The sequence below is a fragment of the Dunckerocampus dactyliophorus genome, chromosome 8 (genome assembly GCF_027744805.1).
Source record: "Dunckerocampus dactyliophorus isolate RoL2022-P2 chromosome 8, RoL_Ddac_1.1, whole genome shotgun sequence".
NCBI classification, from domain to species: domain Eukaryota; kingdom Metazoa; phylum Chordata; class Actinopteri; order Syngnathiformes; family Syngnathidae; genus Dunckerocampus; species Dunckerocampus dactyliophorus.
In genome coordinates this window covers 7136615-7160838 of record NC_072826.1, presented here as the reverse complement: position 1 = coordinate 7160838, position 24224 = coordinate 7136615, and the positions used below count along the sequence as shown (strand labels likewise).

The 24224-nt window shown below is 43.4% G+C and overlaps 1 protein-coding gene across 1 annotated transcript in view; it reads right to left on the bottom strand.

Moving 5' to 3' along the window:
- The window catches only part of LOC129186776 (A disintegrin and metalloproteinase with thrombospondin motifs 9-like), a 49753-nt gene that overhangs the window by 3198 nt on the left and 22331 nt on the right, over positions 1–24224 (bottom strand). Inside the window, exons 24-38 of the mRNA XM_054785380.1 lie at positions 22726–22833; positions 22485–22652; positions 17960–18208; positions 17559–17720; positions 17150–17326; positions 11045–11215; positions 8539–8715; positions 5623–5793; positions 5302–5496; positions 4976–5105; positions 4691–4779; positions 4007–4101; positions 3791–3924; positions 2263–2354; positions 1087–1191 (exon numbers count right to left, since the gene is read on the bottom strand). Of these exons, the coding sequence (XP_054641355.1) occupies positions 1087–1191; positions 2263–2354; positions 3791–3924; positions 4007–4101; positions 4691–4779; positions 4976–5105; positions 5302–5496; positions 5623–5793; positions 8539–8715; positions 11045–11215; positions 17150–17326; positions 17559–17720; positions 17960–18208; positions 22485–22652; positions 22726–22833 (2223 nt within the window). The remainder of the gene's footprint in view (positions 1–1086; positions 1192–2262; positions 2355–3790; positions 3925–4006; positions 4102–4690; positions 4780–4975; positions 5106–5301; positions 5497–5622; positions 5794–8538; positions 8716–11044; positions 11216–17149; positions 17327–17558; positions 17721–17959; positions 18209–22484; positions 22653–22725; positions 22834–24224) is intronic.

The following is a 24224-nucleotide window of genomic DNA, read 5'->3' as shown; positions in this document are numbered from 1 at the left end:
GCATTATTATTTTCTTTGTCAGGGCATACATTTGACCATTTGAAATACACGCCTACTAGGGGTGTCACAAGATCTCGCGAGATTAAAACATGACAGGATTTCTCGTTCAGAAAACAAAATGTCTCGTGGGCACTAATGAATTGATTAATTCATCACACAAGAAATGAAAAATGAACTCGACCATTTTGCCAGCCTCAATATATTGCCATGTGCATGCGTGTCTGTTTTCCTCGTCTCTTGCGTCCAAACAGGCGGGGAGAGGATTCACTCTGTGCATTGGTTTCAGCAACTTGGCGCATTTGCTCCATAGAACAACGGCATGAACGGAATGAGCCCTTTTGTCAGTCATACAGTCTCTTTGTCTTGGTGGGTGGGGAGAGGGCCATTGGCGTACACGCAGAGTGCCGAAGAACTCATCAGCGGCATCATTTGCATGCAGCACATGTTTTCAAACAAACACGTATCGAGCCATCCTTCAACTTGTAAGCCTTGGGGGGAGAGGGGTCTGTCTGATCTCCTTTGGACTGTCCCCCACTTTTCCTGACACAACCTGGCTTTATTTAAACTGCCTTGAGTAGCCAGATTGAAAGGACTGGCTTTGGATGTCAAACCGTGAACATGTCTTGGCATCTCTGGTGCCTCCTGTCTAAAAGTTGTGCCAGAAAAACACAGCTCCAAAGCTTGATCTTCATATGAAAAGCAGAGGGTGGGCGGGCACTTTGACAGAGCAGCTGCCTAATAAGGGGCTTTTCTACGCCTATTTATAAAGACTGGATCTTGGAATACGGAATCAAATTGGCACTTTGCCTACTTGGAGCTCTCTATCTTTGAAGATAAGACAAGGAGACATTAGTGTGAAGCTGAAATGTTGTTTTTGTTTGGTTTTTGTTAAAAAGTATAACACATGGAGCGGCCACGAGAGCCTATACATTAACACAACTGAGGTTGTTTGAATCATTTTTGCCATTATCAAAACCATTCACTGAAATTACGCCAGAGCAAATGTCACATCCATGCCCTGCCAGAGCTTTTGGTTGTAAAGTTTGGTTTAAGAGTACAGTATGGACTCCTTAATGGCTGTTATACCTTTGATTTCCTCACATCAGACACCACATAATTGCCCTGGGAGGTCCATGAGGTGTCTGGAGCCACCTTAAAACCTGTTCCCGAGAGGTTGATGCTGAAACGGCCCTAAAAAGCCACAAAGAAAAGAACAATGATATCACACAGACATGAACTGTATTCAAATATGTATTTACTTGGACCCTAAAGAGGAGAAGCGGCCTAGAAAATGGATGGATGGATGTCTGACGGGCCATAACAGTGATAAAGGTTCATCTTCGTCTAGGTTCATCTACTGGAGTACATTACATGAGGTCATCAACTGACTCCTGCAATCACACAGTACAGTACTGTACAGTATTGTTAAACATTCTGCCATCTAGTGGCCTTTTTCTAACTGCACAGTTCAAATCAGCACAAACAAATGTAATTACAGTATAAAGCTGGTGTGTTTGTGTGCATGTGTACAACAATGCTAAGACCATATTTATGTAGACAAATCAATCTATTAAATATATACTGTGTATATATATACATATATACTGTATATATGTATAGCTACTATATACAGTATTATGTTTTATGTATAATATACTTTAGCTACGTCTGAGCTCAGTGTGTATTAAGAGTTGAAACAATGAAGTCAAACTTTTGCATATACACTTGACTGACACTAATAATGATCCACAGACCGGGTGTCAAGTCTGTTGCGAATACTGAAAAGATATTTTTGAAATTATGTTTCCCTCCAGTGACACTAATAACCTATTCCTGCATTCAGTGAAGAATGTGTTGACTGAAAATGTGGTTACAATTGACATCTTCATCTAATACTCACCCAAGGGGGTTTGTAATATTTCAAATACTGTATATAGTGATATTACTGGGGAAAAATATATATTTGTTAAGTGGCTCTCAGTATGATGTAGTGTAGCTGTACGTCATGATAAACTACTACAGCAACCAACATTTTGGTAAATTAATACCTCTCTGACAGTGTCATTAAAAACAGAGCAATAGTAAAGGTTGAATTATTGATGAAGCTATGAAATTGTATCTCATTCATAGTACTGTACGGGGCATGAGTGGATGAGGAGGTTACACAATGCAATATGTTAACATGCTGCAACATAGACAAGGCATCTCCAGCGATCATCACTTGACGGAGGTAATAATTGCAACAGCTCTTGTTGTTCTCACCTGTGGACATTGGGAGGCGCTGTAGCAGTCTCCTGCTGTGCCAAATGGAACTGTGTTGCCTTCGTGAGTCAATGCAAATTGCCAATCTGTAGCTAAAGGATTGAGACAAGGAACAAATGTGATATGAAAGCGTATTCAAGGACACACAATTTATAGAGATGCGCTTGTATATCGGGTGACCATATTTTGACGACCGTAAAACCAGGACACTTGGCTCGGCAGTGAGATGCTCAAATGATGCTCGAAGTTTACTCAAAGATGCCTTGTAATTTCAGTACATTTAAAGTGTGCCTCCTCTGTCCGGATAGAAAGCCGTATCAACATTCAAAAACAGGCAGGGAAATGATTCTAAAATCGTAATGACACAGAAACCTGAGGTCGAATGTTAAGTTTTGTGTCACCAATGTTTTAGAGAAAAATTGCCTTCTAAAGTCGCAAAGAGAGACTTCAACTCTGCAAACATCAGGGGATTAACTCATATACCGTGCATATATTTTGCCTTTTGTGGCCTTTTGGCAACACTAATTCAAAAAGTCGCCGGCACGGCAGCCTCTTACGTCACATGCAGCAGAGTGTCCTAAAACAATAAAAACCTTGACATTTTCATCACTTTCTAAAAAAACCCAATGGATTTGTTATGGGAAAAATGTATTTGGTTAGCATCCATTTCGGTTAGCAACATATTATGACCCTTAACCAAGGTTCCACTGTATCGTAAACTAAACTACCAGAGCGAAAGAGAGTGAGAGAGAGAAATGATGATAGGGTGAAACAAAAAAATAAATCCATTTCATAGTTTGTATTTTGCTGCATTCAGCTGGGATAGGCTCCAGCTTACTCGTGACCCTAATGAAGACAAGCAATACAAAAGGGGTGGAACTTTTGCAGCATATTTTAACCAGACTACAAGCAGCAATGGTACAAAAATAATGAGGATGTCTTAGCAACATAAGTGGAAACAGGATTTTAGTTTTGGTGTCTGAAAAACAGAAAAGCTATTTTAAACTCATTCAGAAAACACAACATCTCATGTCTCTCAAGTAGGTCAATGCTATAAAGTAGAATCATATCAAAAAGAAATATTCTTTATAGCATTTACACTACTCCTCCATGTCTCGTCGCGGGCCGCAAAATATGACCCGGCGGGCCACAAATGGCCCGCGGGCCGCGAGTTTGAGACCCCTGCTCTAAATCGTTAGTTTGGTCAGCACTTCTATTTTTAGGTTCTGCAATATCAGTGTAACAGGATCTTGGCCGCCCCAGCCTTGTAATTGTGCATTGTTTAAATGAACATTGAAGACATCTTGAACCCATTAACCCTTCATGAGCAAAGAGGTAATTAAATGGCAGGGGAGGTTCTTATTTGAGAGTAACTGCTGAAAGGCAGGATGCTTTAAAGTTTTGATGATATATAGCGAGAGTGATGGTATACATCATGAAAGGTAATCATTGGTATACATAACTATCTCAAGATGCTGTTTTGTTTGTCGCACCCTCATTAAGAGGCGTGAAGTTGCACAAAACTCACTGATGATGTTCATTTTGCTCACATCCAGGCGCACTTTGGAGAAGGTGGTGAGGCCCGCAGCAGAGTAGTCTCTCCGACAGTCACAGTCTTCTCTTCTGGACCCGTTGGCTGGACACTGGGTGGGGTCATTGAGCCTGGAGTAAACACAAACACAGACACATACACACACCTTGCGGGCTGATCTACTGTATATCCATGCTACTGTTTGTTGCTTACCTGAAGCCGAAGATCTCTGAAAAATTGTCTTCTTCTCCTGTTGTCAAGGTGATATACTCCTGTGGATTCTCTGTCTGCATTCCTGCACAGTAGACCTGAGGATAAAAATGAAGAGTGGTAGGGGAAGGAGTGGTGGTATCCGGAGGAGGAAGAAATAGGTGAGTGAAGGACAAAACAAAACCACAAAAATGATAGGAGAAGAGAAAGGATGTGGAACATTTGCAACGAGACTGTTCATGATGACTTTTCGCTTCTCATCCGAGCAAGCTTCATCAGCTCATGCTCAAAGAGATCTAGTTGGAAGGGATGGTGCGAGATCCAAGCGTGTATTCTCTAAGGTGGAGGCGCACCCCGCGCAAGAGCGGTTTCACTCTTGTGATGCAAAACGACAGTTGTTAAGATGCAGTCCTCTGCCTACCGACGACAGTCGTCTGAGTGAAGCAAGGGTGATCCCACACAAACCACCACCACAACAACAAAAAAAACTCACTTTCTGTGAAAATTGACACATCGAATGTGATTAATTTCCAGGCTTTCGAGGGCCACAAAAACAATGTGGCGGTTTGAATCTGGCCCCCGCGCCTTGAGTTTGACACCTTTGAAATGCACTCAAACCTATTGCATCTTTGGCTGTTAAGTTCCCACTCATTTGTATTCAACAAAGAAACCAGATACATTGTTTACCTTGAGAGTACGTCCTTGAATATTCAGTAAGTGTTCACCATCTGGAAGATTCATGCTCTGGACGTCTTGGCAGCTGGAAGGCAAATGGCCTAAGAGGCGAAAAAATGGAAATTACTCCACTCCAACCTCACAATAATAAACGCAATGAAGAACTCTACGTATCATTTGTGACTGCATAATGTATACAGTCATTACATTGTGTAGTTCCACTTACAGTACAACGTATGAGTCAATTAAACTCTCGATAAAAAGCTATAGCTTGACTCTTGCCCACAAAAAACTTACAGCTCCGGCTTCTGCAGGCTTTTCTGGCTTCTGGCATGACATCAAGGGAGCATCTATTGCGTTGCTGGCCATCTGCTGTCACACACTGCACCATCCTTTCCATCACTCCATCGCCACAGCTCACTGAACACTGGAAAGGAAGCGGAGAAGTGTGACAGTGGGGAAAAAAGTACTTTTTTTCTGAAGTCTCCTCAAATTCTTCCACCTGGATTAAGTTAATACAGTAGGATCTCCAAAGCTGAAGACTCAAAAGGTTGTCCAAAATTTAAAGAAAATTCATTTAAAAATACCAAATAAAAGAGGAGACTTAACGGGAGTTTACTCACTGGTCCCCAGGTTCCAACCCTCCACTCCTGCAGAGGTGGGCATGGCGCCAGATTACAAGGCATATACCTCTCAGGGGGGGTCCCTGGGCAGTTGGACAGAGACTGATGACCATACTCATAGTTGTCATTCTCCACATGCACTTCGCTGCAGGAGATCAGACGCTGGCGGTAGCCCGGTCCACAGCTGGCTGAGCACTGGGAGGGAGAATAAATCAACAACGCCGTGATCATAAAAAATGTGTGATTTGTATCCTTTCTGAATCGGTGAATTTAAAGACGACTTCTACGACTTCTTTTGAAGATACTGGCTGCAAGGCGCACCTCGGTCCATTCCCCTGTGATCCAGATGAATTCACAGCCGTGGGTATTGCAGCTTTCTATGTCAGGTGGTCTGATTTGGTTCACACAGTACATTTCATGGACCTCTTGGTGGTGGTCGTCCACACATTGTAAAGCACGTCTCCTGTGGCCTGATGCACATGATTTACTGCACTGTGGTGGGGGCGAGAAACAACGTAGGCCTTTACAAATAAGCCAAATCATACAACATGATGATAAACACAGAATACATCGCTGTTTAAAGTATTTCAGAGTATCGTCGCCATGCACGGCAAATATGATAATGGTGCGGTGGCGTTACCGCATGGAATTAGGATTAAGATTGTCAAAATAGTATAGATACGAGGTTGAGGAAAAGCACCTAAACAGAAGACACAGCCAAGATATGTCATAAGATTACGCAACTTCTAACTCCTGTAACTGTTTACACTTCATTCCTCCGATGGAAGGTTAGAGCAGACAAACATTCATCATGTTAAGGACTTTGGCGATAGAAATACACTTTATATTCTATGATATAGCAGAGAAGGGTGGATGTCTGTTGTCACGGTTACGACACCTTATACAAGAGGCGCAGGGAAGTTCCTATTTGCGTCACATACAACTGCAGCTGACTCCAGCTGGACTTCATCACACTTCATACGCAAGACTCATGTCAAACAAGTGAAATACCTGGAACCGTTATTGAGCTGTGCAGCTGAACTGAGGAATGGAAGTGAGTCTACCCTTCGCAACACCGACCCTCTGGGTATTTTGGTAAATCTGACAACAGACTAGAGGATAAGTACGAACAAAAAAGTGAATTGTTATCCTTTCCTTTCAGAGAAGATTGCTTATGGACCCAGACTGAAAACCACTTGAGAACAGTGAAGATGTAACTGCTGTAGCCAGCACTTGTAATTAACAAACAACACCTGGAAGCAGCTAGCTAGCATAGCGTTGACATTTGTTAACGTTTGTTTGATTAAAAAAACACATGCTCTGCCAGGTGATACTGTGCAAAACTGTGCTTTCCTTTAATTATACAAAAAAAAGAAATAGTTTTTGCTTCTTGATATTGTAATGGTGTCCCACTCATTTTGTGACACAGCCAAGGGTCATGCAAGCACATGACATGACCAGAAACTCAAAACAAAGCATTACAAATACGTAGTAGCCCATTTAAGACAGGGTTTGTGAAGTATTATGCGATGAAAGTCAAATTTTGTGTTAGGTATTATTATGACATGCATTTTCAGTCTAATAACTTCTCATGGAAGGCCTTTGGTGCACACTCACATAGCACAATCAGAGCTGCGACTGATGAAAATGTACTGAAAGACACACAATACTGTAGACGCATTGTACTCACACACACAAGCATTTCACACCTCACTTTTACACAAGCTTAACTTTCACTTTCTAGAGGGGTGCAGCAACTGCTGTATTGGCTTCCTTATTGACGATAGAGTCCAGTGCCGTAACCAAATACAGAAGTACCTCGCATAACGTAAACCTCCTTTTACGTAAATTCCACTGAACGTAAAGAATTTGTGTGAAGTTTTTGCATCGGATTACGTAAGAAATTCCATATAACATAAAGTGTCAAGTCGGTGCAAGTTCAGATATTCGATTTGAATAGCTCGCGCGACAGAGAGACGGCTTCATACGCTTCACGCTCTCATTGGCTGATTATTGGGGCACCGCCTACGCTCTCATCTCATTGGCTGACTTATACAGCGCGTACGTGAGTTTGTGCGAGAGACAGGCTTCTCCCTTCAACCTCCCTTCTTCATCGTAGTCGCCCTTAAACTAGTTGTTTGTTTTTGTTTTTCAGTTTTATTCATTTACAGTAGTCTTATTTATTACCTTATTTTATATTGGAATGTTACTCTACTATGTTTATGCTAACGTTTTCTTATATTTTCCCACCATATTTGGTGGACTTTGAATATTTTGAAGGGCCAAAGGGATGAGTTTGGGAAGATCTTGGAACGGATTAGGCTATTTACATGTATTTTACGCTTCGTATAACATAAAAACCCTGTAACGTAAACGTTCTCGGAACAGATTATTTACGTTGTAGGGGCATCTACTGTATATTATTATATTTTTTTTTTATACCTTTGAAATTGTGTGATCATTGACTACTTCTCCGATAGCAACGCGATCCAAAGACCCAAGAATAAAGGCTAAAAAGAAGCAAAAGGAAAAATAATGCTGTCAGCTGGGTTATGTGTAGGATGTCCATTGGATACATGGTTCCAGGCTCACAAAGAGGTTTTAAAGTAAATGTAAAGTAAATGGCTGTACCAAACCTCGCTATCACATACAACGGTCTCTGTCGTTAGTTCATTGCATGTTCCCATTTCCACTTATTTTGTGTGCACTGAGGTTTGAATTGTAGTGTTCGCACTTGATCAAAAGATCAACAATCGCACCCACACACATCCCAAGACAACACAAAGGTTAACATAACATTACCGACCTACTTACATATCATAACATGTGATGGTTTGTTATAGTGGGAGGCTGGTGGAAGGCCCGTAGAGAGTGATAACCAAGCGTTACGGGGGCCCGATGCTTGGTTGTCAACCCAAAACTACACAGCTCGCACCACCGAGTGTGTCCAAACCAGCCAGCTGTCCAGAGCGACTTTCACAATTAGGCGACTAAATGACATACTTCCGAAAGAGAGTAAAAAGGCTTTGTTAGGAAAAAAAAAACAAAAGTTTGATCATCTGATTCCAATCAGTGCATGAAGCAAGGAGCAGCCCTCCTCCTCTTCCTCAGCTCCGGCTGTCCTGACCCAACTGGCAGCTTCAACTCAGAACCGCGTAAAAAACCATGAGAATGATTTCCTCCAAGCTTCAGCAGGGAGCTCTAAACATATTTCCACCCAGAGCAACCTCAACCTACCGCCTGCCAGTCTCCCTCTTGCCATCGAAACCGCGCGGGACACTCAGCGACACGGCAGCTCCGGCTGGATGGCGGACGGGAGCGCTCCGGGCAGTCGGTCTCCAGTGGGCTCCTTCTGGCTCCAGCCTGGCAGGTGACTTCCCGCCGCTGGATGCCATCGCCGCAGGATGCTGAGCACTGAAGGGAGGACAGGTACTTAATGGACTTAATGACAATATTGTGAATTTATGATGTGTTTAGTGAATATACAGAGCTTGCTAATTGCATCCGGATGTTGAAGAACGTTTGTCTATCATTCATTTAAATTGTGCCCTATTTGCGCTGCATCATTAGGTACTTTTGCCAAATCAAATGGATATTATTTTTTAATTCAGTGCATATATCAGACGTACTTGCAATATCAAAGCTCTACTGTGTCGCCTGAAGTAAACTGCACGGTTATTGATGGAGATATCACTTTAAATACTTTATTAAATTTCATCTGATCACTTTCTATTCACACTGTCAAAAATGTATTCATTTAAAAAATGTCTATTATTGCAGTTGGAGGGTATTTTGGTTATCTCATTTAGCTACAAGCCTCTCAAGCATATCAAAACTTTGTATATGTGTTGTTTTTTTTTTAATAGAACTCACATATCGGAGAGTATTATTTGTATTTTTCATCATGGGAATAGCACCCATTGAACATTCAATAACTAACATTGCTGTTATTAATAAATACTAGCATTTGGATGGTGTACTGCTGATGCTCTTCAGTCATTCATACTTTTTAAAGCTCTAAATATTGTCTCTGCCTATACTGTTGCCAAACAGATGCCGTTAATAACACTGAACAGCACCCAGCGCTGCGTGTGCAGCACAATGTGTATGTTCGTGGGTGTGCGCTGCAATGTGTAGTCTTCATTAGTCATTACTGGAACCCGCTGCAATGTGATACAATTCAAATGAACGTCCACTATTTCAATTTGTATTATCTTGTGTGACATTTCAGCTGTTCAACCGAGACGCAGTCTGTTCCCCCGTGTGTTATCATGCTGCGGGGACAATGGAGTATCATTTCCTCCTGGCATGGTTCCTGCGCTGCAGCTGTTCTGCAAAGACGCACATCCTCTCTGATGTATGAGGTGCAGATGTGTCCTAGTGCCCGGACTCCTCTTGGCCAGTGGGGGGATTTCAGAATAAGAAAGGTGGAGGCAGAAACGGTAATGGGAAGAGAAGACGCGCTTGAATAAAACGTACGGTAAAGTCAGTGTGATGACGTAGGTGTATTCCATCCACCACATGTGCTTCCCGTTTGAGGCCAAAGAGTGTTTTGTGAGGTGATAAGTGGGAGTGTCTGTGGGAGAATGACAGTGTGGACAGAGTGGACTCAATATTTATTGATCTGAATATAAGTCGGCCCTGAATATAAGATGATTAGTGCCGTTTGTTAGGACACCCGCAGCCACGCTGACATCATCATTGGGTCCTTCCAAATCCGGATGTCCAGAAAAGGACTTTTATGTTCATATTCTGTTATTTTTACCAGATAAAAATTCAAAAAAGCTTCTAAAATATACCTTTGAAGCGCAACGTTGCTACGCCCTACAATGTGTAGTAAACGCTGTCTCTGCTCCACTCTTTCCCTCTGTGTGCCTGGCAGAGTGCTCCACGGACGCATTGGCAGGCGGCACACGCCACAATGGCCTGTTGCTTCGCATGTGTAAACCTCTAGACCGGCCTGTCTTTTTCTTAAATGTTTTACATTCCAGTTTTTCCATTCCTGTCAATACGACGACTATGAGGCCGCACGATGACCCGGTGGTTAGCATGTTGGCCACACAGTCAGGACACCAGTCCAGGGTGTACCCCGCCTCTTGCCTAAAGTCAGCTGGGATAGGCTCCAGCGTACCCCCACGACCCTAGTGAGGATAAGCGGCATAGAAGATGGATGGATGAACGACGACTATGATAGGGATTACCTTTATTATTACGTTATTTGTATGCAGGCATGCAGTGGTGTAAAACTAGAATGCGTCATCATTTTCATTGCATGCATGCATCATTATTTAGCTGTAAGATTAGAAAATGACATGAGAAGCACTTCATAGTTTGATAAAGTGCAGTTCCACACTACACTACAACCACAATAATAGACATGCGGTTACATTAGTACCTTGCAGACCAGTTAAGCAGCGTTATTTGTATTATTATTTCTCTACGGTTATTGGCAGCTGTATCTAATGTGGCACATGAGCGGATATTTACACCGGATACGAAGTACATCACAATGAAATGGTAGTGAGGGATGTAAATCCTTCCTACAGCCCTATTTAGTTATTTACTCCCCGACTCTGTTTCTGTTACCTTCCACACCAAGCCCGTATATTATATCACAGCCAAAGTAATGTGTGGAAACACCAAGCACGCATAATCTTTATCTAAGTTGGTGCACAAAAAAAATGTCAAGTAGGCAAATTAAAAACCCTTGCATCGTGTTTGATGGCTGCGTGAAGAGGCCTACCTCCTCCCAGCTGCCAGTCTTCCACTTGGGACATCGGCCACCTCGGCAGCGCGTTTGCTTGCTGGGTTTGGGGGTCAAGTGCTGACAGTTCTCTTCTTCGACAGAGCGGCCCGAGCTGGTTACGCAGCGCACCTTGCGGGACTTGAAGCCTCTTCCGCAGGAGGCTGAGCACTGCAAAATACCAAGTGGAAGAGATCGATATAAATTCATGCCAACCCTGAAAAGAGCAGAATAAAATGTATTGGCTAAAATGTACTTCATTGGCCTCATGGGGGAGAATTGGTTGTGAGCTCCGTCTGCTCTTGTGCGCATGAAAAACAACCAGCAACAATATCACCAACAATATGTACGCCTGGAATATTGCACATCACTGAATGGCACCATGGTAATATTGTGCAAAATGAACCGTCTGCATGATTGTGTTAGCGATCCAAAGCGATAACATGCGGCAGATCGCCCTGGCAGCACTTTGTTTCACTTCCGGGTTCACCCAGTAACCGAAAGGCTAACACGTTGTGACAGACAGACACACACGCACGCACACGCGTTCACGCACGCTGAGCCGTGTTACAGTGGGGTGGGAAGGAGGTGTGGAGAAGGGCTGGCCTGAGCTCAGAAAATCACAGGGGGGCGTTGTATTGGGGATGGATGGGAAGCGACAGGCTCAGAGTTGAATGGGTACGTGGCCCAGCATGCAACGCTGTCCCGTGCAGAAAGAGACTACACTGGACAGGAGCGCCATGTCACCTTTCACCTCATTCACCGATGAAGGGCCTAATATATGACATAGTTTTATTGAAATTCACGCTATCAGTGATGTCAGGAAGTACGCATGTTGAGGCTCCGCAGGGCATCTGGAAAATAGGCTGACTTTATTGTTTCACACTGGAAAATGAACACGCCAAATAAAGAGATGATTTTAACCACGCTTGCCAATATAACCACAATATCGTTTGAATTTATCAGATGAAATGTCTAATAAAAAAGGTTGTTGCAATGTAGGTCATTCCTTGTGTTTTATATACCTTTTACAAGGGCTTTCTTTTTGTTGTGTTACCCTCAGAATACCCCGGGAATCGCTACCGCTGGGTCAAATCGAAACATCATGTGTTGTAACGCGAAATGAACACCCTTATGCGGGGTTTATTAGCTTCTCTGTAATTATACAGCGCAGCACACAGATATAGTACGTCGCTGCGCACATATGTGACCTGGATGTTTGAACCGACTACAAAGTGCACACATCAAATCATGTCATGCTAATTTTAAAAGGCCCTGTGGTCGTTCTTTTGTGTGAATAAAAAAAAAACCCATCTCTCCGCATGCTTCACATGTCAGCATAGTTTTAAAAGATCCTGTTGAACAACGTTGTAACTTCCTCCTCCCCAATTTCCCAGAAGTCTGTCTACACTGATGGGGAAAACTGGGAAGGGGCCCCCGTCCAGATCAAACGTGGCCCTTGACCCCAGCAATACACCACTGCATTGTCTTGCTGATGGCCCGCTCCATTCGAGTCACTGTCACCGGCCCCCGCATTTGTACACTGTCATCAAGCCGCATTAGGCCAGACTGGAGGGGGGGGGGTAGGGCTGACAGAGAGGGGCAAAGGCCGCGGAGCAGCCTCATCGCAGAGCCCACGTCGCCAGGCATCCCAAAAATGCCGGAGAGGCATTAAAAAGAATGAGCTGTGAGGTATAGCGACACAGATTTACCTTGATGGGAAGAGCTTTGAACTCGCACCACAGACAGTAAAACAATGATCGCTCAGAAGGGTCAGCGGAGGCCCTGACCGCATAAAATAACAACGAGATTGCTCAGTGATTTGTGCATTTTCATTCAGGAAAAACACGCCATTCGATAAGACTGCTGGGGGGGCGGGGGAGCTGCCTTATAAGCTATTTGACCGGCATTCCTTTTGAATGCTTCTGGTTAAAGCCGAAACTCAAACATTTAGTCAAATAGGACACATCCACAACCTCTGTCTGTCAGTTTAGAACAATAGAGTTGACGAGGAGCCAGTAAGTGTGATTAAAGCTGCCATCCCGTCCTCGGTGTGTCTGTATGAGCATCAGTGCTGTTTACAGTCAAGAACAGAGACGGTCGCTCGAATAATGAAAAAAGCCTCAAACATGACCTCTATTTCACTTTAATTATAAACTTTTTGTGAAAGTGAACAGAAATCCAACAAATCCAATAAAAAATTAAATATTGACACAATATTATAATGTAAAGTCACAATAAATACATGTAATTACATAAATATACAGAAAAAAAACATTAAAAAAACAGACTAATACTGCCATTTTGGATAAGAGACAAACAAAATGCTTATTTCAAGAGTGTTCATATGGAAGACAAAAGATGAAAAATGAGATACCTCGGGCATATTTGACCGCCACATGCTAATATTGTGCTGTCCTTCCACCAAATTGCTAACGTGCAATCACACGTGTGGGCATCATTGCATGCAGCACTCATTAGTAGATGATGTGCAGTATAAAACGCAGCCACTGCTGTGATAACAGGCCCTTAAAATATGATGTGTGGTCAGTCGAGACATTTATGCCAAGAAGGACTTAACTGTGTGGGCTTCGGGCAAAAGCTGCCCGTAACCACAGATTCTGGATCAGTTCCCACTGTCCACACTGAGATGGTAAGCATAAGAAGGTGGCAGATGACACATGTCTTGCATCTGTGTTTAGGGCCATCAACTGCACCGGATGGTTACAACAAGTCTGGCGTCTTTGCCAGCCCAACCCCCCCAGCGCAAGGGAGAGCAAGATGTGTCAAGGGGGCTATCATAACAGAGAATGAGGTAGACACACTAGGTTGGCTCAGAGTTTAGAGCTCTGGGTACAAAAACGGTATAAACTCCCCCGGTGGTCACACATCATGTACTGTATTTAAAACGTAACATTTTCATAGGCCACTGTTTGCGTGGCATTTAACATTGACAAGGCACCTCCTCAGTATACGTTGAACCCGGAGGGCCAAAAACACACCTACCCGTTCCAAACGTGCGATGTTTCATTTCTGACACTTATATCGTAAATCTCCCTTGTTTGGCCAAAGCACCATTGCAGTGTCCACGGAATATCTATCATACTTGAATAATGGCAAGCTGAGTTGTGTTTGTTTCCAAGTGAGGTATTGTTGAGCACAGCATATACTGGATACGTACTGTATAGAAGGCCATGTACTGTACAAAGCAAACATTAACATACATACACTCACAGAGCACCTTGGAAGCAGAGAACTTGACACATTTACTGTTTGGTCGTACGAGGACATGCGGGTCAAAACCCTCTGCACAAGCGTAATATAATTACTCAATTATAAAATATTACCACTGGTAACCACAAACCCAATGAGACACTTTATTTCACAGCGCTGACACCCCTCTTTCCAGGTGTTTCCTGTGGAGTTAAAAGTTACCCTCTGACGTGTAACGGGTTGTTTCTGGGCTCAAATAACTTAACTTAACTGCTTAACTAGAATGAAATGAACCCACTGTGGGTCCCATCTACTAAAGGGTTGTGTGCATAAAAGCACGTGCAAAGCTGATCTACGAACACGGTGCACTGAGGACTGCGTGTGTCAAATGAGCAAAATAGCGCTCACAATCCATTTTGAGTGTTTGCCTTCATGAATATGCAGAATATATGCAGATTATCAGAACGTGCAAAATACCGGGAGGAGGAGATGCAAATGTGATCATTCGGCACCCGGAATGTGACTCATCCAATCCGCAACATGTTTGCAGTCAGCGTTTTTGCGTCGATATTTAGCACATCTGGAAGGCAGGTGCAAATCTTCTGCGCGCTTGTCAACATTTTTGGGTTGTAAAAAATAAAAAAATAGCGGCGATCCATTTTGAGCTGCTGGAACTACCGGCCTTGCGTGGAAAAACAATTCTGCATTTCCCTGCTTCTGGATCATTCCAGCGCACCAGCGCAGTGTAATAATGTGCCGTGTGCCCTTGTTGAGTGGCGCATCCCTTAGCACAATAGTGTGGATTGGGCCTGGCTATGCTGCTGTCTAAGTAAGGCGTAAGTAAATAACGCTATAACTACATTTTTGACACGTTCACATGAATATTATAAGGGAATAAATCGTACATTTCATCCTTTAATAGGTTCTTGTGTAAAATACGTATATATATTTACACTACATCGATATAAAATGACAAAATACACTAATACAGCATTATTATAGGGACGCACAGTTTTTTTTTCAAGCCGATACTGATCAATAACTTCCTGTGTTGCAAGAACGATAGCGATAGCTTTTTATATTTTTTAAATTTAGATGTAACTTTGGTTTGTGCACTGCTGGTAAGAACGACTCAAACAAAGTTGGATTTGACAAACTGCATCTGTACTGTAGATTTATCCTTAAAAAAACTAGTGGCGGCTCGGAAGTCCAAACTCCGGGGGATTTACCAGCTGACATGCACTGGTATCTTCAACGATGGTAAAGGGTTGGTCATCCAGCGCCATCGTTTACGTGATGAAATCACAGATGGCTTTTTTTGCACATTTCAAAGGCTGTGGCGATAGAAACAAGGCCCGGGCGTCGTAGCGATGCTGGCGTTTCAGGCGGCTAGGGTGGGATGTGTTGAAGTACAAGTGAGCTCAGGGGAAGTTACAACAGGCCGCTTGCAACGTGTCACGGAAAAGGAGCGCTCGATTCCCTCAAACTAACCCAGCTACAGCACAGTAATGTCGCCTCATTGAAGCGATAGGAGCTATTTTTTTATATTATCGGGTTTATCTGTATGACATAAATGTCATATCGGCCCGATAATTATCGGTTTGATAACTATCGTGCACCCCTAATTATTATGATGATGTGACGGCCCTGCTGGACTTCACCAGTGTGTTTATTTGCCTCCTCCACCAAGACCTCCAAATCCATGGTTTCAAAACTTGTTTTTCGTTTACAGCCACTCTGCTCTCCCAAACTCTCCATGCTGACAGTTGGTAGCAGGGCGGTTCGCACCGGTACCGCACGTGTTACCAGTTGTAGTCACAGCAGATCACCTATAACACGCCCGCTAATGGCAGGTACATTTTGTTGGTTTGCTCATGCAATTAACGCTCATTATTCGGGATCTTAGTAGATCAGGCCCGATGTGTGTGTCGACTTCCTGGCTGCAAACATGACGTGGTCGGTGGAGGTCATAACTATGAGCGGAGAAACTACATGAGTTGTCAAATCGGGTTCATTGCAAGAGAAAATACAGTACACACCTGTAAAATAAAGTGTCGACATAAGCTTATCTTTTCTAACAAAGCAAATGTGCCTTAAGACAATCTGAATTCAGAATACAATAACCATTTCAAATATGCATATAGTAAAAAAAAACAAAAAAAGTATATATCGTACACAGCCCAGATGGAGTCCCATGTAAGTTGGTGCTTTAACTGCTCAGGTCGGAACATCCAAATGTCAAACGTAGCACCACACACTGACAGAATATGGGCCATTCTTTGGATAATAAACAAAAAAAAGGTATCGTACTGTATATTCCTGATATACAAAAACATTCATCAGTATTTGCACATGAACAACAATTGGCTACGTCCAAATACAAAGAGCTAAAACAAAAATAAATCACTTTCAAAGTTAACGCTATGTACAAAAGATGAACAGAAAAAATATCTTAATAAATTATATATTTAAAACAATATTTTACAAAACTAACTTCGATTGTGATACAGAGGTGATCCTGATGTACTCCAATGCTAACACACAGCCCAGCTACTGTTTTTTTTTGACTTAGCAACTTGAAAAAAGAAGAAGGTTCTTCTGGTCACAGCTGTCACTGAAGCATTTTGCGGTGATGTACTTTCTCTGGCAAACTGCAGGACAGCAGCATATCTTTGCCGTGTAAGTGCAACAGAAATTGAATTTCCAAATGTCTTGAGGAAACGTTGCTGGCACCAGTGCGGGAGCAGGAAGTGGAAGGGAGTTAAAGTCAAAGTGGCTCCAGCACAAAAAGCACCACAGAAACCCCCTTTTGGAATGATTGTGACTGAGTAACACTAAAGGCAAAATATGAGGTTAAAAAAAGAAGGTATAGAGTATTTTTTACGAGCGTACCGAGCTCCATGGGTCTGTACTCCAGTGGGGGCTAGAATGGCACGGCTGAGTATTGCACTGCTCCCGATCCGGTGGCTTATCGTGGATCTCGCAGCTCAGATCACTGAAACGCTCACCATTTGGACGTTGACATACAACCAGCCTCGTCTTTATCCCACCTCCGCATGGCTTGGTGCACTGAGGACAGCAGGAGGACAGTTCACATTAAAAACCATTGACAAAAAAAAATGAATGCTACCCCGTGGGAAGCACAAAGAATGTGAAATTGAGCTTCAGGTGATTTCAGATGTCCTTTTTCTCATGCAACCTTCACAAACAGTCAAAGTAATTATCCAAACACAAGCATCCCAAAGTTTGGTTTTCCCACTAGCCCTTTTAACACCAGTAAAGCTGTGTCTGTCTGCCTTACCTCTCCCCAGTTGCCATAGATCCACTGCGGACATGGCCCCGACTCACAGGATCGCTGCTCACTGGGCCGGGTGCGATCCTCACAGCTGTTGGCAGGGTAGCCGTTCTCATCCTGGCACACAACGACTCGCCGCTGAAAGCCTCCTGCACATGTGCTGGAGCACTGTTGTCAAAGAGAGAGAGCCAGGGTACCGGCCGTCAAATGGGTTCTCACACATAGCTGCACAGTGTATGTATACAGCGGCAGACCCGCTGGAGCCCAGATGGGATGCTATATTGGATGACACTTACAGTACATAAGGTTATTCATTCATTCATTTTCTACCGCGTATCCTGTTGAGGGTAATGGGTGAACTGCTGCTTTACAGCTTCAGGGATCCGGTTGAGTACTGAGGTACTCACCGCGCCCCAGGGTCCAGTCCGCCATTGGTGGGATTGGCTTTGGGGAATGACGTTCCTGGCACTGCTGTTTGGCGAGGATGGGAAAGGTTTGGGATCACTGGCGTGGGACGGGCATTGAGACATGGCGCAGTCCTGCTCCGTGCTTGGCCGATCGTCAGGGTCACACTCGCTAGCATTCACCTCTTGGTCACTGAAGTTGACACAGACCACCTGGCGTGTGGTCTTCCCCTGACCACAGGTTACTGAACACTGAAAACAGATTAAGATGATGAACTCGGGATGCAACGGTACACCATAAAATACCGAACCGTTCTGTCCGACCTGCAGGGGACAATTCAGACTTATGGACTGCGGGTTTGCAATACATTTGGCAGTGTGTGTGTGTGTGTGTGTGTGTGTGTGTGTGTGTGTGTGTGTGTGTGTGTGTGTGTGTGTAAGCGCGTGCCTGGCCAAACTGGCGAAAATCACTCCCGGCGACGTAATGATGCATTTCCCACACTGTACATATTTGAAACGAGGGACGGTCTGCCTAAAAGCGGACAGAGAGGCGAGGCATTCGGTGACAAAGTCGGCCCCACCTGTCCGGTACGCCGATGTGAAGAGACGACTCAGACCTGGCGGATCTTCTCAGCCGGGCCCCCCGCCTACTGACCTCAGGGGTGGTGCACCTGTTTTTTTCAACACTCCACCTCCGTAAACGGTCAAAGATGAGTGCATAGGAAGAAAGGAGCGTGCCGCCATTGTTCAGTGTGGTGCTGCACACTGCAACTTTTCACGCTGCCATTTTCAGCCTGTAGTCTGTTGTTTATTGGCCGGCGGGGTATTCTAAAATAACACTAATTAGCTTTGTCACCTATAACACAAAGCTTACGTAGCCTATAGTGCAATGTACTGATCTGCATTGCATTGGTTTTAGCATCTTTAATAAGCTCTTCAAGAGTGGCCCCCACATCATCTGTATACTGTATCAATATTTTGGGTTTTTTTATGAGAGAAATGTATTTGTTGGAGAATTACTAGTCAGTAGATTGCAACTGCATTGTCATACTTTATTTTAAAAATAATTTAATACTTTTGGGAGGAAAAACGTACCAAAAACAACGACCCAAAACCGGACAGACACTGTAGCAAAAAATACTGAGGCACAGGTATTACATTTACTGTATGATACAAAGAACTAGGGACGGCCAATATCATGAATATTGTTTTTTCTGCCGATACTGATGTCAGTGCGTGAGTGAAACCTTATCAAACCGTACCGTGTTTCACAGAGTGACAAGCTCAACATGTCTGCTGTCTGGAATTATTCCCACGTTTCACCTTCAGACTGTAAATATGCAATTTACAAAGACGGTAAAGTGTTACATTTTGCTTTACCGCTGCACGCGATATCCAGCGCCCACAAAGCAGTTGCACATCGCGCCAAACAGGAATCAGAAAAGCAAAAATAAGAGCACAAAACAGGAAACCAAAGCTAAAGTCCAACCTGTCATGTGTAACATGACACAGACATCAACATCGGTTGATACAGCTATCTGTAAAGACGTATGGACAATACATCCAATACTACATCAGGTATCAGTAAGCAAACCAATATCGAGCATCTGTACAAGGAACCTCCCGATTCGTCATGCTAACAATGTTGGCCTTCTTACTCAAAGTGCACAACCCATCCATGAAGACAGGCGAGGAGCACGCTTTTTTGTTTGGGTGAAGTCTGGGATCACACTATGTATTGAGAGACGTAAACACCCGGTTTGATGATCCGCCCGTTTCCCCACATACAGAGGTGATGGCCCACCGCTGGAAGCCCTTAACAACCGTATTGTTATACCTTGTTGAAGCTGTCGCACAGCAAACTCATCCAACCGTGCCTTTATGCACGTTTATGACTGTACTGTAACATAAAGCATGAGGGAGGAACCAAGGGGTCTCAGTGCTATTCCTGCATGTAGTGTACAACATTGTGAATGGACTGGGTCATGGCTTTATTGATGTCGGACATTGTAATATTTTCTTTAAGGGCCTAAGCACACAGTATGACCCTCCTTTTAGTAAAATAACAGCAGCCAGATCTTCTGGCAAACAGTAATGGTGTCTCCCTCAGCTCTCCCCAAGCAGACTCCACATTCTGTTATGCATCAGGTCAACTACTGTACAGCGCTTATGCAACTACTGGCACCTACAGGAATTTGCACTGCTCTGACACAATGTTATCAAATGTTAGAATGTTGCAGGATTACAGATGATAGTACTGTAATGAGGGTTTATATATAAATATAATACAGCTGACATTCATGACATTGAAGCTGTTGCATGCTTACTTACATGACAGTGTTGTGTTGTTGGCTGTCACATACAGTGCGTCACACCAGAGACTAACAAATAGTGTGTGGGGCTAAAATGGGCTTCTGAAACTGTCTTGATAAGTGTAGCATCACAAGCGTGCTGATGAAAACCATCTGTAAGCAAGGTTGCAGCCCCCAACTGCAGCCCCTTGGATCTCTCAGCTCAAAAAATGCGTGCCTGTCTCCATATCCTTTCTCTCTCACACACAACACACACACACACACACACACACACACACACACACACACACACACACAGGCATAACTTACACAGACACACAAGCAAGCAAGTCTTTTTTCCAGGCACAGTTCACTTGCACCCTAGCTGCTAAACAGACGTAGAGCGTGTGTCCAGTCTCAGTGGTAAAGTGCATAATAAAGTAAATACACTGGGAGGAAAATAACATCTGGGCGGCAATACTGATGATACGTAATTAAGGTGACTATCATTCAGCATAACCAGATGCAGATCTCATGGGTTGTACTGCAAATGCGATTACATTATTGCAGACTATTAGCCTCTGAAGGGTTTACAGCTGATCAAGAATGCTGTTGCACGTGTTCTAAAATGAAGTATGACATCACATTTCTTCTGTTCAAGCTTTTCTGCATTGGTTCCACATTAGATTAAATGTCCCGAATCATCCTTGTGTTATGTTGCTCTTGGCCTAGACCACCATGATGTACAAGGATCCTTTCCCATCACATTCATAAGAGCTTGCACATGGGGGATCGGTCTTTCTAAATTTGGTGCTAGTCCTGCTTTGCATGAATGATGTCTTGAGATGTTCCACGCTCTTATGATTATGACACTTGTGTAGAAGCTAAAAAGTAGAGTTGCTCCATATTGGCTGTCTTACCCATATCCAATATTGTTCAGCACTTCAGGACCGATACAAATATCGACCACTACCAATATTGGCAGAAGCTCTTGTGTAATGAATGAACACATTATGCTTCTTTTACTGTGACGCCACTGGAGGCAGTTCACAAATAAACAGAGTGCAAAATATGACAAAAATCTGCAATATGCAGAATGTATGTTGTAGAAAGAGTGCTACATGTATTTTTAAACATTTGTCTCAACATAATAGTCATAAAAAAATCATGACCAATAATCACCGAAAATATCATGTTCTCCAGCTATCAACAAACAAGACGAGTTCCACTTAATTCATTCACAAATAAGAATCCAATCAAATAACTCTGGCAATGATACAATTTGGAAAGCAGCACATTTGTATGTGGCACAAACATCCGGATTAGAAGACAGTAAAGTGCAAAGTATGAAACTCTCGACCAATGCAATCAGCGACATTAGAAACTGGGCTCATTCCACACGTCTCCAATTGCTAATTATTTTTGCTATTTTACTCTAGCTGTGTGTGGTTCGGAGTGACTCTTCCTAAGGTGTGATATTAGCTTAGAAGTACAATCGTCCTTTGCCACTTCGCGGTTCGAACGTTGCTTCCTCACTCTATTGCATTTTTTCAAAAATTCATTAATTAATAAACGACTGCTGTTTCATGGTTGACTGTGAACTATTATTAGTCAAAAAATGTTGAAATACAAGTTATATGTTATATGTCATTGTTATATTTCTACAAACAAAGGTACCTTTAGTTGTATCAGGCATTAACATGAACCACAAACTGAACAAACAAGGGTGGTCTCATCATTTTTTTGTGCATGGAGAAAACCCAGACACACGCAGGGAGAACATGCAAACTCCACACAGAGATGCCAAAGCGGAGATTCGAACCCAGGTCTACTCGGTCTCCTAACTGTGTGGCCAGGATGCTAACCACTCGGCCACAGGAATAGTTGGAATAACATAGTTGTCTATTAATATTGAAGCCTACTTCACGGAAATTCACTTATTGCAGTCGGGTCTGGAACCAATTAACTGTGATAAACGAGGAGATGCCTTACTCACCCCTCGCAGCTCTTTACAATCATTGTAAATTGTATATTTACAATTTGGAAATAATTGCAGACTGTGGACATACTGAGCCAGCAAGCTTGTTGCTGTGTGGCGTAAGATGTCATCATTATTGGCAGAAAAAAACGATACCAATATGAAGCGATATCTCATGTTCAATATTAGCCGATAAAAATCAGTCGGCCAATATTATCAGACATCCCTACTAAAAACTTTATCTGATTTTTGTTCTTACCATTGTCCATTCCAACACTTTCCACTGTCCACAGGCTACAACAGAACACACTTCTCGGGCAGGAGGTTTTGGGAGATGGGCACATGCCGAGTCCTCTGCCACACCACCGTGGTTGTCACGGCAACTCACATAACGCATCCGCGTCCCTTTACCACAGCTGGCGCTGCACTGTTGGATAGATGAGAAAAAGTAAGACCACGGAAAGCTGAAGGAGGACAAATTCATTGGCAGGATCACCAACCTGGGTCCAGGAACCAAACCGCCACTGGGTTTTATGTCCCTGATGAGAAGGGACTTTGGGCCCTGGTGGAACAGGATGACTGTTTGGACACTGGGACAATTCACAGTCCTGCGGAAGAACGAGTACAGCCATGCAATATCATTAAAACGACCGATTCTCCGATATGAAACACTCATGAATAACCTATGCTGTTCTGTATACTGCTAAAATTTGGTTGTGTTTCCCATCAGCCCTTATCAGCTTAGCAAAACAACATGAGCTGCGTCTCCCTGTCAATTCAAACTATGGATTGTGGCAGTAAGCCACTCAGCATAAAGCCCTGATCCCTGTCATAACAGGTCATAGTGGAGTGGTATTCAGAGGTCCAATGCCCATGCTGGCGTGGTTCAGAACTCCACCCCTTATCCACCCCCTTGTCCCTAACCTTCCGTCCTTTTCTCTTTCTCCCTCTTATGTCCTGTGCTGCCCTCTGACCTTGGTCTTTAGGAATGAGAGCCTTAGTCAAATCTCACAGGCTACACATTCCACACTCTCGGTCACAGTCAAAGCTGCTCTCAGCATTCAATGAGCTGCGCTAATAAAAAGGTTCAGCCTTTCCACTCATACTATCTGTGTGGAAAAGACACAAACCTCTCTTGCCTTTTACCCTTGCACTTAAACTTCTTCTGCACCCCGTTTCCCAAGTCCCACTTGGCTGCTGCTGAGACTGGCGGTTTGATGGCCGACTTCATGGCTGGCTGGTTAGAATCACAACAAGGTGGGCCGACTTCTTCAGGGTCACCGATTTTGCCGGCTCAGGCACCGGATTTAAGAGCTGCTCCGACTACATGGTGGCCTCATCCCGAGTCTGCATGCTTAGCCCTCACAAAGCGGTTCACGCCGCACACTGAGCACACAAAACTGTCCTTCAACTTGGAATAGGCTTCCTTGATATTTCTACGGCTGTCTGTGTTGGGCACTTTGCAAACAGGTGATGTGGACAAAATGTGCATGGAGATACACTTGCAACAAGACTAACATAACCCTTTAAAAAAATTAGCCAAGCACCATATTGAATAATTAATTGAACCACTTGGTCGTCACACCTTAACCAGTTAAAAGGACTGAACCATGCGGCTGCGTCTAAGAGCAATATGCGGTCACTACCTTTATAGGACCAAGCTTTAATTTTCAATTCTGGTAGGCCAAAAATGTCCTTTTTTTCGCTTGTGGGGGATGACGTAACATGTAACGGTTGGACAGAAGGCGTGGTGGTGATGCTGCGGTGGACTCTACCCTTCCCACCGTAGTGACTCAAAAGATGAAACCCTCAATTTCATCTTCAGCTCTACCACATCTTAATGGGTCCATGCACTACCCCTCCATTAAGTTGCATGGGAATCAGTTATGTCACTGTCAACTAAATGGCATCAAAACCATAACCTGTTGTACACCACCACTTGTATTTTCTTAGCAGCGTCAATAAGCTGTCAATAACTAAAAAGAGCATCGTAAACAAA